The sequence below is a fragment of the Mixophyes fleayi genome, chromosome 4 (genome assembly GCF_038048845.1).
Source record: "Mixophyes fleayi isolate aMixFle1 chromosome 4, aMixFle1.hap1, whole genome shotgun sequence".
In the NCBI taxonomy this organism is placed as follows: Eukaryota; Metazoa; Chordata; class Amphibia; order Anura; family Limnodynastidae; genus Mixophyes; species Mixophyes fleayi.
Genome location: NC_134405.1, coordinates 28093457 through 28109840, shown reverse-complemented (window position 1 = coordinate 28109840; position 16384 = coordinate 28093457). Strand labels below are relative to the sequence as shown.

At 42.9% G+C, this 16384-nt stretch overlaps 1 protein-coding gene and 1 long non-coding RNA gene across 2 annotated transcripts; one reads left to right on the top strand and one right to left on the bottom strand.

Annotated features, from left to right (window-relative positions):
* Positions 1–459: 459 nt before the first annotated feature.
* On the bottom strand, positions 460–15112 carry LOC142151152 (diacylglycerol O-acyltransferase 2-like). The gene is made up of 7 exons (XM_075206512.1): positions 15040–15112; positions 12207–12314; positions 11888–11958; positions 9361–9565; positions 6931–7105; positions 5768–5970; positions 460–1049 (listed from the first exon to the last, which is right to left on the bottom strand). The coding sequence occupies exons 1-7, from the start codon at positions 15110–15112 to the stop codon at positions 895–897; spliced, it is 990 nt and encodes a 329-aa protein (XP_075062613.1). The 3' UTR covers positions 460–894.
* Positions 870–10697, top strand: LOC142151153 (uncharacterized). The gene is made up of 3 exons (XR_012691155.1): positions 870–1061; positions 6975–7070; positions 8584–10697. It is a non-coding gene; the product is annotated as an uncharacterized LOC142151153 (long non-coding RNA).
* Positions 15113–16384: the final 1272 nt, after the last annotated feature.

Here is a 16384-nt window from a genome sequence, read left to right as displayed (position 1 = left end):
ATAGTGGCCTTTAACTTGTTACTCCTGTATTAACTCCTCTCTCTGTCTTCCCTTTGAGAAAGTTCCACCCTTAGTGAAGAGGTGTCTGTCAGAGTTTACTCCTGTTCCAGATCATACTTATTCTAAGATAAGTGGGGGAAGCCCTGACAGCTACTGAAAGAGACCTTTATCTAATGGAAAGGAGGGAGCGGTATATCGGCTGGGTGGCCAGAGGGGATTTGGCCACCTAATCACTGTGTCATAGGGATTGACCTTCCAAGCATTCCACAGCCTGTCATGCTGTGTAGTATGGTGATTATGACTGGTCCAGTAGGTTGGTAGGATCTACAATTCGTGCTACACCTCAGAAGTTTTTTACATTGGATGAATGACTTATCACGATAGCTCCCTGAGGCATCCATTGTATAGATAGTGAAGAGACACAGTTTAGTTGAGTTTTATTAACAACATTAAGACAGGTCTTGTACATCTCTACATAAAATGAGGTATTGTATCTGACAGAGTACATACAATGCTTCCTTATGTGTATTCTATAAACCCGGTCTTGTAATAATACCAATCTGGGCTAAATTACACTTTATTCAACATTGTATGAAAACTGTTACAACTTAGGAGAAACTGCTGAATGATACCAAGATCTATTTTTGCAATCAAGGTAACGGGCTACTGTGTCCCTCCTCTTCTTTCCTGTGGCCCTTCTGTTAAATTAATGCATGAATATGCCACATATAAGATTTATTGAGTTATATTGAATCCTTATTCTCTATATTTTAGTTTCCCTAATTGGATCTTAAGTTGGGTATCATATTTACATCTGCAGAACATCACAACACTTTTTTTTTCTTCCCCTCTCCCTCCCGCAGAGCATTGATTCTTCTTTCCTGCACAGGGGGGTCAGATAATTTGCAGAGTGTCCGAGGGAGAGAGTCCACAGGAGACCTTGTACTCGTCGAAAAGCTGCTGCAGTCCCTCTATATAGAGTGTGTGATATTGCGACACTTCTTCCTCTGAGGGGACCGGACAGTAGGGGACACGGATCGGCTTTCCCACTGCAGTGAATGGTAACAGAAGGGTTAATTGGTGGGGTCATAGAAATATAGGGGTTAATTAGGTGGGATGGAAGGAGCACAGAGTCAACATGAGGTGGGTATATAGATTGTCTAATTAATATGCATGATGGTCATAGTATGCATATTAATTACACAGTAAATATTTAAAACCAGATGGATTGCAATCAATAGAAGTTTAATTAACATTGGTATGAAAAGGTACTGTAAGGGGTTAGTGCAGAATTAGTATCAATTGCATTAATGATGGTGATTGCAGTTTCACCCCCTGTATACTTCTCTGCACAGCCTCTAGCCCACGTTCTCCTCTGATCGAACCCACCCCCTTTATTGTCATTACTATGTATGTATTCTGTCTCCTCTCATTTTCTGTCCTTTCCTAGTATCCCTTCTCCCTGGTCTATGTCTATTCCATCTGTTCTTCTTACACCCCCCCCCCTTCTGTCACTCCCCCTCCCCATCTATCTACCCCCCTCCCCCTCTTCCTCCCAGCATCTCTGCCTGTTCTTCCTCTGTATCTTTCCATCCCGCTCTATTTCCATCTTTGTGTTCTGCTCCTTTCTTCCTTTTCTACTCTCCTTCCTCCAACCATCCCCCCATCCTTAAACGCACTCACTCCCCCCTTCTTTTCTTTCCATCACCCTCAATTTGTATCGGTTCCTCTCACCCTCTCTATCACATTGTCCTCTAAATATATATATCTCTCTTTTCTGGGTCCCTTGCTATCTGTGTAACCAGATGACACAGAATCTGCATCTAATGTTACCATAACCTAGAATTACACTCACTAAGCATCTCACCCAGACACAGCGCAGATCGTCTCACCCAGGTATTCCGCAGAGCATCTCACACCCAGACACAGCGCAGATCGTCTCACCCAGGTATACTGCAGAGCATCTCACCCAGACACAGCGCAGATCGTCTCACCCAGGTATACTGCAGAGCATCTCACCCAGACACAGCGCAGATCGTCTCACCCAGGTATTCCGCAGAGCATCTCACCCAGACACAGCGCAGATCGTCTCACCCAGGTATACTGCAGAGCATCTCACCCAGACACAGCGCAGATCGTCTCACCCAGGTATACTGCAGAGCATCTCACCCCCAGACACAGCGCAGATCTTCTCACCCAGGCATACTGCAGAGCATCTCACCCAGACACAGCGCAGATCGTCTCACCCAGGTATTCCGCAGAGCATCTCACACCCAGACACAGCGCAGATCGTCTCACCCAGGTATACTGCAGAGCATCTCACCCCCAGACACAGCGCAGATCTTCTCACCCAGGTATACTGCAGAGCATCTTACCCAGACACAGCGCAGATCTTCTCACCCATGTATACTGCAGAGCATCTTACCCCCAGACACAGCGCAGATCGTCTCACCCAGGTATACTGCAGAGCATCTCACCCCCAGACACAGCGCAGATCGTCTCACCCAGGTATTCCGCAGAGCATCTCACCCAGACACAGCACAGATCGTGTCACCCAGGTATTCTGCAGAGCATCTCACCCAGACACAGCATAGCTAGTCTCACCCAAGAATTCTGCAGAGCATCTAACCCAGTTATTTTGCACAGCATATCACCCAGACACAGCGTAGCTAGCCTCACCCAGGTATTTTGCAGATCATCTCACCCAGGAATTCTGCAGATCGTCTCACCAGGCACAGAGTAGATCTTCTCACCCAGGCACAGCATAGATGGTCTGACCCAGATATTCTGCAGAGCATCTCACCCAGACATAGCACAGATCGTGTCACCCAGGTATTCTGCAGATCATCTCACCCAGGTATTCTGCTGATCATCTCACTCAGACACAGCATAGCTAGTTTCACCCAGGTATTCTGCAGAGCATCTCAACCCCAGACGCAGCGCAGACCGTCTCACCCAAGTATTCTGCTGAGCATCTCACCCAGACACAGTGCAGATCGTGTCACTCAGGTAATCTGAAGAGCATCTCACCCAGACACAGTTTAGTCTCACCCAGGTATTCTGCAGGTGATCTCACTCAGACACAGTATAGATCATTTCACCAAGGAATTATGCAGATTGTCTCACCCAGGTATTCTGCAGAGCATCTCACCCCTAGACACAGCGTAGATTGTCGCACCCATGTATTCCGCAGAGCACCTCATCCAGACACAGCATAGATAGTCTCACCCAGGAATTTTGCAGAGTATCTCACCCTGACACAGCAGAGATAGTCTCACCCAGACAAAAAATTAGGTAGTCTCACCCAGGTATTCTGCAGAGCATCTCACCCAGACACAGCGAAGATTGTCGCAACCCGGTATTCTGCAGAGCATCTAACCCAGACACAGCGAAGATTGTCGCAACCAGGTATTCTGCAGAGCATCTAACCCAGACACAGCGTAGATTATCTCAGCCAGACACAGTTCAAATTGTCTCACCCAGGTATTCTGCAGATCATCTCACATAGACACAGCGCAGATGGTCTCACCCAGATATTCTGCAGAGCATCTCATCCAGACACAGCGTAGATGGTCTCACCCAGATATTCTGCACATCATCTCACCCAGACACAGTGTAGAACATCTCACCCAGGTATTCTGCAGAGCATCTCACCCCAACACAAGTAGAACACCCATACACTTACACAGACAAACTCAATTCTCCAGGACATTCCTTCAAGACGATCTGCAGAACATTTACCCCATAGAATAGTCATCTCAGAAAATCTTCTCACACACTTCCAATGCTCTCATCCAGACACAGTGCAGTGGATCTCACCAAATCACTAATACACCATGTATATAATTACATGATTGCATAGCACAGAGCATCTCACTCACATTCACTGACATATGCACATTTACTAACAGTGCTTGAGGCATATATAGCAAGCAGCCAATCCACAATAAGCTTTTTCCCTAGTGCAAGGTTGAGTGGACTAAATGGAATCCAATGCCTGACTTGTTGCTATCGGTTACTGTACTATGCAAATTAGCACCTCCAAAGCCCAAAACCAGTTCTTGTCCACTGATACTTAACTAATATTCCTAATATAACAAAGATATGGGGAAATTGATTAATGATTATCGTTACGCAGCACCCTCATCCATACAATAGAGACCCTATTAGTTCTATCTTTAGAGACAATAATACATTATTTAATAATATTAAGCCATCTCTGTGTGTCATTGTTCTAGTGTAGTTTAAAAAAATTAAAGCAAACAGCTGATTGGTTACAATGTGCACACAGCTTTATGCTATTAAATAAGCCCCAGTCTTATCAGTGGGGGCAAAAATGGGCTACCGACCTATTGGACATGGAGATAAAACTGTTTTTTACTAAGCTACAAAAAAAAACATTTTGGGCCTGATTCATTAAAGAACGTAAATGCAGATATGTGCCGTATTTTGTGTACATTCGCTGTGTGCATGCCCAGAAACAATCCATATGCCAGAGAATGCAGCAATTCATCTTCAAGCACAAAGCACCTTGACTACAGTCCACGATTTCAGGAGTGGAACGAACGGGGAGGCCGACTGGGCATATACACGTAGTCCTGGGACAGATCGAGAGAGTTATTCCCTCCACGGTGAATCTCTCAGTGGAGGACAGATACACTCGAAGGTATCTCTCCCCCACTGATCTCTCACTCCCCTTCTTTCTCATGTCTCTAGTTGTCTTTTGGTCATTTTATTCTGGAGGTCTTAACCCCTTCTAGAGTCTCCTCACCTCCCCTCCTCTCTCTGTCTGTTGAAGGCACTACACTATCCTCCGTCTCACAAGTCCACTGGATGAATACTCCCTCTCCATATATTCAGTCTCTCTCCAATTCCTTACTCTTTCACCTCCAGAACATCTCCTGGATCCCTCCCTTTCTCAAAGTGCCAGCAACCAAATTCTCATTCACTCCCTCATAATCTCTCGCATTGGCCACTGTAACCTACCATGGCCTATCCTTCCCCTACCTCAGACACCTTCATTCTATCCTCAATTCCACTGCCCACCTTATTTTCCTCTCTCACTGTTCTATCTCTGTTGACCCTCCCTGCCAGCCGCTACACTGGCTTCCGGCCTCCTACAGAATCACCCTCCTCACCCTCATCTACAGCCACTCTGCTCTACATCTCCAAACTAATGTCTACCCACACTCCATTCTGCCCCCGCCACTCTGCCAGTGACCGCCTCATCACTAGCACACTGGTTACCTCTTCTCACTCCCGCCACCAGAATTTTGCCTGTTCTGCTCCTGTCTTGTGTGACACACTCCTGCACCTTATTAGATTAGCCACAAGTTTCCAAGGCTTCAAACATGCCCTCTTGAAGTCTATCCGCTTCCTCCTAGCTCCTTTGCTACCATCTGTACTGTCTTCTCAGTGCCACCTTATTCGTGTTTCCCCCTTCCCTCTAGGACGCAAGCTCTCACAAGTAGGGCCCTCTTTCTTTGTGTTTTCATTTCTACCATTGCACCTTTAAGCCTGTATCCCCAGCCCTATTCCTCCAGCCCGTGCTGATGGGCACAGGCCTGCTTCACGTGGGTGCTACTTATCATTTATGCTGACAATAGCTGGATCTGCAATTCTCTGTTCTCTGTTTATATTATGTTGATTCATTGTTGACTGTCATTGTATTATTATGTTTTTATTGTATACTCACCGCCTATGTACAGCACTGCGGACCATTTGTGGCGCTTTTTAGATAAAACAAAATAATATAAATAATACTCACCCACAGTGGTGAGGGGCCGTGGGAAAGGGTTAAGACCCCAGGTACCCTCACTGAGCACCCCTGTGCCTATGAAAAGACAGGGGGCAAAGCCCACAGATTTTTGGAAGAAGAGCTGCAGCTTCCGTCTCCAGGAATCTGATGGGAAGTGGACTTGGTCATAGATATCAGTCTCGCCAAAAGAATACACGGGAACAAGGTCTGCCCTGAAATAAAATAATAAATATTATAATTAATCAGACTTGTTTTCAATCAATATCCAATTAGAGCACGTCGGTTGCCAATGCCCAGTGGAGGCAGCCATTTTGTGCGCTGCAGCATATATTCATTTGCATGAACTCTCAAATTCTATCATGATCTGGTGATCCAGTGATGTCGCTAGTTCCTAGTTTTACTGATAGGCTGCATTCCCAGGACCTTACACTAGAATGCGCAATGCATGTGAGATTTTATGGGAGGAGAGGAAGATGATTGGTGGCCTTGCGCATCAGAAGTGCTAAACGCACCCTGGTGTGTGTGGCCATGCCCCTATTGTAATTTAGACATGTCACTTCCCACCAATGGCAACATACATATACAGCTCATGGATGATAAAAATACCTGGATTAAAAATAAAAATGAGATGGAATCCACCAAGATAAAGCAACATATTTACTAAAATCTGCAGGTGAACAATGTATACACTGGTAAATTAAAGTTGTCTGAAGGTTGAATACCTGAAAAGATATGTCTACAGGACATGCTTAGAAACTCTTATTGGTTGATATGGTGTTTTTCAGAGTATAGTTGCAACACTAAAGAAGTATTGGAGACTGGAAAGGAAGTTGATGATAAGGGAGGATGATAGGCATAGGTCACTGGCAGACAGGAGAGAACAGGTAATGAAGTAAAAAGAGATTAGAGAACAAATGTAAAAGTTTCAGTATATATTGTAGCGGAAGCATTTTTGCATTGCATAGTTGACTGTTCTATCAAAATTATTTAAGAACACAACAGGAATCCTATCCAACCTACCTATGGATTATTGCAGAAAACAATTTATTTGCTTGCATATTGCAAATCATAACTCTTTAACCTTTTAAAGGACTGAGCATTATTTACCAATAAGGTTTGTAACAGCACATCACTCCTTAATCCCTGACTACAATCTGGCCTTTATTACATACCCATTCTCCAGGGCCAGTCTAACAAATCCCTTTCTTCCGTTCAGTGTCACTACATGCTCCCCCGGATTGCTCTGCAAGGACTCTGCCGCTCCCCCCACCACGATGAAAACGGCGTTTCCTGTTCCACAGCGGGAGAGGAGGTATTTTAAGCTGTCCTTACTTACAGGAGCTATTCCTACGAGAGAGGGAAGAGAAAAGATTATGAGACAGAAAAAAAAAATGTATTGCAATGGTGTCAATTGAGACACAAAAATGGATGAAAGCAATACTACAGAGAAGGTCAGGAACCAAATGCAAAACGAAGAGTTGGAGAGATGGAAGACAGTAAATGATCCAAATACATCAGCATAAGTGTCTACATAGCCTGGTGCCTACATAGCCTATATTTCTCTGTTCCCTACTGCCGAGGTTCAGCTACGTGTGCTTGTCTTGTCTTCCACTGTCCTAAAGGGACTGATTTTTTGATAACCCTTAGTATTTCTTGTTATAGGATTGTGGTGAGGGGTAGAGGGTGAGCCTTTGTAAATTATGGATAAGCCTCTCTGGCATCTTCTTTCACCTAGATCAGGGTTGTCCAACCCGCGGCCCGTGTGCCGCATGCGGCCCAGCATGCCTGTAAATGTGGCCCAGAAGGAGTTTTGGTTGTGACAAGGGGGCAGCGCTGTTAATGAAAAAAAAAATCCTGCAAAAAAAGAAAAAGATAAGAAAATACTTACCTTGTGGTCACGCGGTCCCTCCCTGGTCTCCTCCTCCGTGCGGCGCTCGCAGTGAATGTCGGGCGTGACGTCATCACGTCCGACATCCATTGCGGAGCACAGCACAGAGGAGTCACCCGCGCGAACTATCAGCAGCAGTGAAACGGAAAAAACAAGAGAAGAGAATCAGAGAACAAGCTGGTTAAAAGGTAAGTTAAGGTTTTTTTTTTTATTATTTCAAGGGACGCTGACCAGTGCATAAACTCACCTGGTCCTGGAGCATCACGGACCTTATCTTCCTGTCTTAATGACTGCTGTATTGAAGCCCTTCATAAAATGTTGTAACAATATCACTTGATGTTTGACAGCAGCCATTAGCATGTCATTGAAGCACAGAGCAACAACAAGGAGCATTAGCAATGTTTTCTATGGTTTTTTTGGATGATCAGCTATCATTAGTGCTAGTGTATTTTATGTGCGGCCCAAAACAACTTGTCACCTTCCAATGTGGCCCAGGGAAGCTAAAAGGTTGGACACCCCTGACCTAGATGGTAATAAAGAGTCTCAGAGCCGTAACCTAAAATTTTAGTGCCTGGGTTGAGAAGGAAAACTCCCTCCGAGCATCAATTTTAACTAAATTAGCCTAAAATAGTAATAAACTGCGCCCCCTTCAGTATTGCACCCTGGAAAGTCATCCCTCTCACACGGGCCTAGTTACGGCCCTAAAGAGTCTATGGGCCCAAATTGTCATGTGGGTACTATGAAGTTCTGTATCCAATTCACTGCACATGTTTAAAATAGTTATTCCGTGAGTGTAAAGCTTCTACAATTGGTACGAATGATGGGTCCATAGCTAGAAACTTCTACCCATTTCTACTCACGGGTTAAAGTCACAGTTAGCCAACCCCTGCACCTGTCTTATCTGGTTATTTCCTTTATTGTTCCTTCTGTTTCCCAGGATTTGCGTCTTCAGTGGAACCAAGTCACCAGGAAACCCTGGGAGAAACAAAGTGATCCTGAATACCAAGAACCATGCCCTTCCAATAATGTCACCCATGAGGAATCTGTTCCCAGGAAAGCCGAGCCTGGTGCCTAGAGAGCTATCAGAACTCTAAGCTTGGGGAGAGAAAGGGAGTCCTGTTCGGTGCTGGTTGGGGATTACACTTCACACCAAGCCGATAAGAGAAAGATGCCAGGCGGAAACATAAGTGATGCTTGATGCTCGCTTGCTTGTGTAGGCCTGCAGAAAGTAGGGAGACACCTGGGTTTGGCCACTGCTAAGTGAATAATAGATCTGCGTCTAGTGATCACAGCAAGACAAGAGGGAAGCGAGTGTGTGCACTCTGAGGTAACCCGTTCTATGCTAGGATATAGGATATATTATATATATTATATATTATATATAATAAAAAGGGGGGAAAGACTGATAGGAAGCAGACAGGGGAAAATGACATTTAAAGGAGGGCATGCAGTGACTAGTGCCAGATTAAAGCCATAACACCCTTCAAAATATCCAACACTAGTGGCTGCAAGGATGCAGGACATGACGGTGTCGTCACACAGACCACTAAGAAGATCCAAACTGGAAGCTTGATGTTTTCTATGTCTCTGTGGCCCGTGCTGCTTGGTAGCAAAAACTGCAGCACAGGGCCCCACACGCCACTTACCCTGTGGCCCCCACAATCTTAATCCGGCTTTGGTCATTAAACTCTTTACATATCTGTGATCTCCTCACCTGCAGACATGACATAATCTCGGTAAATAGGCAACCTGAAGATCCCAGCAAGTACGGCCAGCCAGGGTCGGACCCCCGGATACAATTCGGAAAAACCGTTGGCCTCAGTACCAAAGTTGCAGAAGGGGGCAGTCGAGAAAATACCATGGGGGTGGCATCCAAGAACATAGTTCCTGTCTGGGCTGAGTGGAGAAGACTTCAATAGCTGTTGAGGTCCAATGGAAAAAAAGCAAAAAACAATTTCAGCCATATGAAAGCACAAAGATTACTCAAATGCAGTAGCAGAGAGAAAGCATAAGAGGAGAAATAGCCAGAGATTACCAGTGGGTCATACGTTCTGTTGCCGATACTCAGAGCTACCAATGTCTCTGCAACCCAGCCCCTAGAAGGACAATTTTAATAAAAGGGCAAAAAGACCTCTTGCGTTGGGCCAACTAGCAGACTTATTTGTAATGTAGTCTAGATAGTTGGGCCTCTTAAAATAGCTTCTATTTCAGTCCTGTTGGACCCTATCATCCACATTTACTTATATAGAGGCATCAAATTCCGTATCGCTATACCCTAGTGTCAAAGTCAAATAATTGGATGAAAGAAACTATATTGATTAATATTGTTTTACCGTGCGATTGCGATTAGTACACCACATGTTATGACACAATCGCTCGATAAACAACGCATACATACACTTACACTTACACATTCACTTGTACATAGATCATTTTATAATAGTTACAACCCACAGTTGTTTCTGAACAAATGTTATTGAATTTATAGTTAAATATGATAATGTTAGAAGCACTTTAGTGAGATCTAAGGTTCAGGTTACAGGAAACATGTTATGATATCATGTTTGGTGTCATTCTAATTCTCTAATCCCCTATTTATCCTTAGTGATCCGGTCCAATCGTATAAAGGATTGCACCTTGAATATGTAAGATATGGACTATAGGGAATTAGTGATCAGAATGGTATTGTGTGTGTGTAATGTAAATAGACCAGTTTGAACTAGCTTTCAGCGGGAAGATTAGTATGCATCTGATTGGAGAGCTGACCCCCACCCTTGAAAGGTGTCGTTTGAACTGACCTATGAACTACACTATACTGGACTGGCCTGGAGCCTGAACCTATGGAAACATGCCAAGTCATCTGCATTGTATTTACTGTAACACCAAATGTATATATATTGCTCTCTGGAACCAGCATTCAGTCTCTTTGACCGCAGACTTCAGTATTGAATGACTGTAAGCTGGATCCAGCAGAGCGCGGCGTATGTATCGGCTGTACTTATTTATTTAATTGTTATTCTTATGCTTTTGCCAATAATTTGCTTTGTGAGTTGGAACCACACAAATCGTAGCAGACAATGATTATTGGTAAACGATAAAATAACTTAAATACTAGAAACAATGGGGAGAGTCTTCTCTTTCAATTATTTATATTTAGCTAATTAAGATCTCCTGAGTCAAATTGAAAATAATGTAAAAAAACATGTTAAAAAGAAAACACCCTTAATTGAACATTTGTTTTCCTAAACCACACATAACCCTACCATTGATTTAAATCCCACAGACAAACTAACACAGGGCGTTACCCTACATCTAACATTAGTTCAAGTACATATTCCACTCCTGCTTTGCCAAGTGGGATCGAGCCCCACCAATGTGACCTTAACCCTAATGTTGTACTGTAGCCTTGTTCTCTAACACATTATATCAATTAGCAGTGACCAAAAGAATCTGTTTACTTAAAAAACCCAAAACCGCTGTTTGAAGAAAACAAGATCTGGCCTCTCAAGACATAGAGCAAAGTGGCTGAAGATTAATACCCCATTCATACTGCACCAAAATCCCAGGTTTTTGCCGGGGCGAGCTCAAACGACCCGGGTCTTGGTGCAGTATGAATGGTACAAGTCAAAAATCCTGGGTCTAAAAACCCGGGTCTTCAACCCGGGATTTATCGAGGGGTAATTCCCGGGTCGGACCCAGGTTGCCTGCACTATGAATGGTGCAACCCGGGTTTTTCAACCCGGGTTGCACAGAAAACATGCTGATTGGCTGTCTGCCTGTCTCTGGAGGATGATGTCACCACCACCCACTTTTGCATCATCTTTATGCGTCAAAAAACCAGTCACCTTTCAATGACATCACCATTTTTCAGCCAATGAAAACTGCTCTGGTGATGACCCTCACAAATTGCCAGGGCACAGACTTGTGCAGTATGAATGGGGTCAACCCGGGAAATTCCCGGGTCCGAGGTGCATTTTGAATGGTGTTTCTGAGCCGGGGCGGCAGTATGAAAGCGGTATTAGTAGGTGGGCAACCTATTAGGATCATTTTAAAGGGAAAAAATGCAGGTGGCCCAGTGAGCTAGCCCATGGAAGCCCACTGTAGGACAGATGCCCAACCTGCCCCTGGTGAGCAAAAAGGAATAATAGTAAGAAAACATTGTGTAAAATGAATAGAGAGAAGGCGTTTAGTAAGAATGAGAGGGGTGAGCAGTACATAACATTAGGGATGTGATAAGATACCTTTATAGGGAAGTAATCTCTGAAATGCTTCCATACTGTCCACCTCCTCACCCAATCCGTTCTACGGCCACCTGTGGGAGGACAAAATAACCAAAGTAAGAGTAAAAAAAATAATAACTGGATACAACAGTATGATAAACTGAATTTGTAAGAAATGTCTATAGATTGCAAGATTCACAGGGTGGAATTCTCAGATTAAATTTTTTACTCTTACCAGAATTTAGAGGGAAAGTTATGAATGAGAAGAAACCAAGAGGGTTATATCTGTTGTTTTTGGTGGGTGTGTCTTTTAGGTTAATGAAATAAATATTGATAATACCTCTTTCTGGAGTCTCCCAATCGAATAGCAGCCAGGTGAAATAGACCACGGGAATCAGCCAGAAAGATGTGAAGAGCATGTAGAGCAGAAGTAGGGTGAAGAAGATTCCTAAAAGAAGACAGAAGGGTTATGTAATAACAAAGAAACAAACATAGTAATAGTTTAATGTCCGATAAATGCCCAAAATTTCATATGCTCCATTGCTTATTGTCTTTGGAGGGGGGGGGGGTTGATGATTATGGAACATTTGACTAGGACATGAACATCTTTATCTAATTAATCTTCATCCCCTGTTTTCAAATAGAAGGAAATAGAGAAACCTGTAGCTATCAGATCTTTGGAATAATCACAGCTCATGTAATTATATTGGTGAGGAAATTGCTGCATGTAACAGGGGTAATGTCATGATGTGAGGAGAGGGGTTGAAGGAAGTGGTTAGACTGAGAGATAGACAGTAGAAGGAGCTGGGTCCCCCAACAGCACATAGCAGAGAACCATAAAGTCACAGACTGAAAGTTATATAGTAGAAGGAGCAGTGTCCCACAGCAGCACAGATTATTTTAGGAGATGAGTGATGTGTTAGTGAGGACAGGGCTGCATGTGACAGGGGCGGTGACATGATATGAGGAGGGGAATGGAGGCAAAAGGAAGCCACAGACTGAGATTTATATAATGAATGGAGCAGGGTCATCAGCAGCACAGATTCTATCAGGAGATGAGTGATGTGTTAGTGAGGACAGGGCTGCATGTGAGAGGGGCACAGTGACATGATGTGAGGAGGGGAATAGAGGCAGCAGGAAGCCACAGACTGAGAGTTATATAATGGAAGGAGCAGAGTCCCTAGCAATAAAGAGCAGTGATGTGAGGAGAGGAATAGAGGGAAGCAAAACGTCATAGACTGAGAGTTATATAGTGGAAGAAGCAGGGTCCCCAGCAGCACAAAAGATATCAGGAGATGAATGGTGTGTTAGTGAGGACAGAGCTGCATGTGACATGATGTAAGGAGGGGAATGGATGCAGCAGGAAGCCACAGACTGAGAGTTATATAGTGGAAGGAGCAGGGTCCCCCAGCAGCACAGAGCAGTGATGTGAGAAGGGAAATAGAGGGAAGCAGAACATCACAGAGTGAGAGTTATAGAGTGGAAGGAGCTGGGTTCCCAAGCAGCAGAGCAGTGATGTGAGGCTCCTATCAAGCAAATGCACCTCTATGTGAAATTCAGTTCATACATTCAACTGGCTTATTTGTTGATTATTTTTATTGATGTTTGAAATATTTCGGCTTTGTGCTTGGTATGTTTTATTATATGTTCAGTCATACTTAACACAGTCATTTGGTCTAAAAATCCCATGGTATGGAAACCTTTAATAACCTATACATAATTCCTGTTTAAAAATGTTTTTCTTACTTTCACTTCCCTAGATTGGCTTTTCCGATTAAGACACAAGAAGGGGGGTGTCCATTCTTCAAGGAGTAGTGGTCACATTATTGTTTTCAAAATCTTGGCAACTATGCAATGGAAGCTTCATGGAGAACCGTCTACCGGACTCGTAATTTTCATAAAGATAACATAACTAGACATATGTGAAATTCCAAGAAGTTTCACACCGCACTGGGGAAAACCAATAGCCCCTCTATTTCTTCTGATTAGTATAATATTATTATAAGGGGGATGCACCCATACAATTTTGTAAATCACCATAGACAGAGGAAGACAGGAAGTGTGTGTGTATTCAGGTCACTCTATGGCTTATTCTTCTTACATCAATTAATATAAAATATGCATTTTTGATATACATTAAAATGGAGAGTTATCAACAATTAAATTCCCCATATATTCTCTAAACTGCCAAAATATTTAAAATAAGGAATTGTGAAAGTGCTATAAATTGATAATATATCCACTGTTAAAATGGCAGCATATTGCAACCGAACCACATCGCTACTCACATAGATATATATTAAATGTTGTTCAAACTTCGTTTCTTCATAAAGTGGTTTTGATTGAGTTACAACACCCTAACTATTGGTAAATTTAAATATTATTGATCTTCTAATGCAATAAAATTTCTTACAGCCGTGTGTGTGCTTCATTTATGATTTTATTGCCAATAAATTATCATAATGAATATATTCACCTCCACTCAATTCCAATGCAATTCAAAAGCCTTAGTAATGCTATAGTTAGTGTAATATTTGATTGTATATATTATCTAATAGTAGCTGCCATTTTAACAGTGGATATCTTATCAATTTATAGCACTTTCACAATTCCTTATTTTAAATATTTTGCTAATATAGAGAATATATGAGAAATTGAATTGTTGATAACTCTCTGTTTTAATGTATATCAATAAAGCAATAATGCATATTTTATATTAATTGATGTAAGAAAAATAAGCCATTGAGTGCCCTGAATACACACAATTTCTGTCTTCCTCTGTATATGTTAAATTCCCTCTGTACAGTTTATTCTATAGTCACCTTTTCACATGCCAGCATGAAGTTACCCATTTCCTGGACCACTACGAATATTTATGAGTATTAACCAGCAGAGCGAATAGCCCATATACTGGCAGGAGCATGCTCAATGTGTTCCTGAGACACTTCCTGTGACATCATCAAACTGCCAGCGCTCAGTGCATTGGCTCTGAGTGATCACATGTCACAGTCTGACACAATGTAAATGGTATCTAAGGTATCTATAACAGAGTAAGGAAGGGGCCACAGTTATGTAGAGTTGTATGTGTTGTGTTGCAATTAGGCTCTTACTTATGCTCAGTTTTATAAAATTGCTTGACAGGTATACTTTACCTCGTCTCTTCCCCCACTTACCCATTAGAAGAAAGGTCAGTATCCATTGAAAAACACTGATGGCCAGGATATGTTTTCTCATAGAGTCCTCCATCCCAAATCTTGTCCCTGAGTCACCTGCACATACAATCACTTGTCGTGTTATCATTTGTCAACTTCACATATGACGTAGAAACATAGAATTTGATGGCCAATACGAACCACTTGGGCCATCCAGTCTGCTCATTTTTACCTACGGTAACCTCAATCCCTATTTGATCCTTTGGCCATGATGACTGACGCAACTTGTATATGCTAAATGATGGGCAATCCTCTCCTCATTTAAAGGGACTTAACACTTGTTTTACTAATTATACTAAAGTGGGCTTGTTTTATTACAGTGTAACAGTCAAACAAGTTGAGATAAAGTAAATACATAGACAGTAGCTCCCACCCTTCCTCCTCTTAGCTACTTTCCCACCATTCCCAATTCTTTTAGCAGAGATACACTTATCTGCTTAACCATCCAACACACAGAGGAAAGTAGACATGAAGAACAAAGGTTTTGGGCCCGAGGCAGAGTTGGCTTCAAAACGGGAGTGATTTATGCTCAAAAAAGCAGCACTCGGTACACACAGAGATACTGATGTCCCACATGTGCCCATGTTCTTATCCATTTCAGTTAATTTTCTATTAGGCATCCCTAAAACAGCTGAGACTTCCCATCTTGTGTATAATTTTTTATTTATTTTTTGCTTTGACAAGCACATAATGGCCCAATATAAACAAGAGCAACAAAGAAAGCACTAATCAGCTTCATCAGGGGATTCACAAACAGCCAATCACAAGCAGTTTACTAATGCCGAGACCGTCATTATTATCATCATCGTCAACCGCTATTTACACCTGCTCCTGACCATCAGCAATACAATATGGCCTTCCCGGTCTGAATCCGTTCACGATTTTCCCAAACACGATTTTACTGTGTCAGAATTGTGGACAGAGGCTGGGTTGGGAACAGTGATAGACTCGGGTGTTTCACTACTTCCCTGTCTATTTAAAATGTGTGTAGGTTGTCTTGACATTCTCTGACTGATATGTTGCTTATCAGGGATGAGAGGGCTGAACTGATGCGCTGTTGGGATTGGTTACTGGTTTATTAGGCTGTCTGGGTCATTCACTCATTGCTTGTTATAGTGTTATCTTGCCTATGAGTTTGTGCTCTGTAGAATATTGTTGTCAGCTTATTATTGCCCCTATTTGTTTTTTGGACTACTCTTTCCGTTCAACTGCCTCAAACTCTGTTTGTTACCAGTCATCCTGTCTGCTGCCTGCACTGACCTCTGCTTGTTACAGCTTATCCTGTCTGCTGCCTGTACTGACTTCT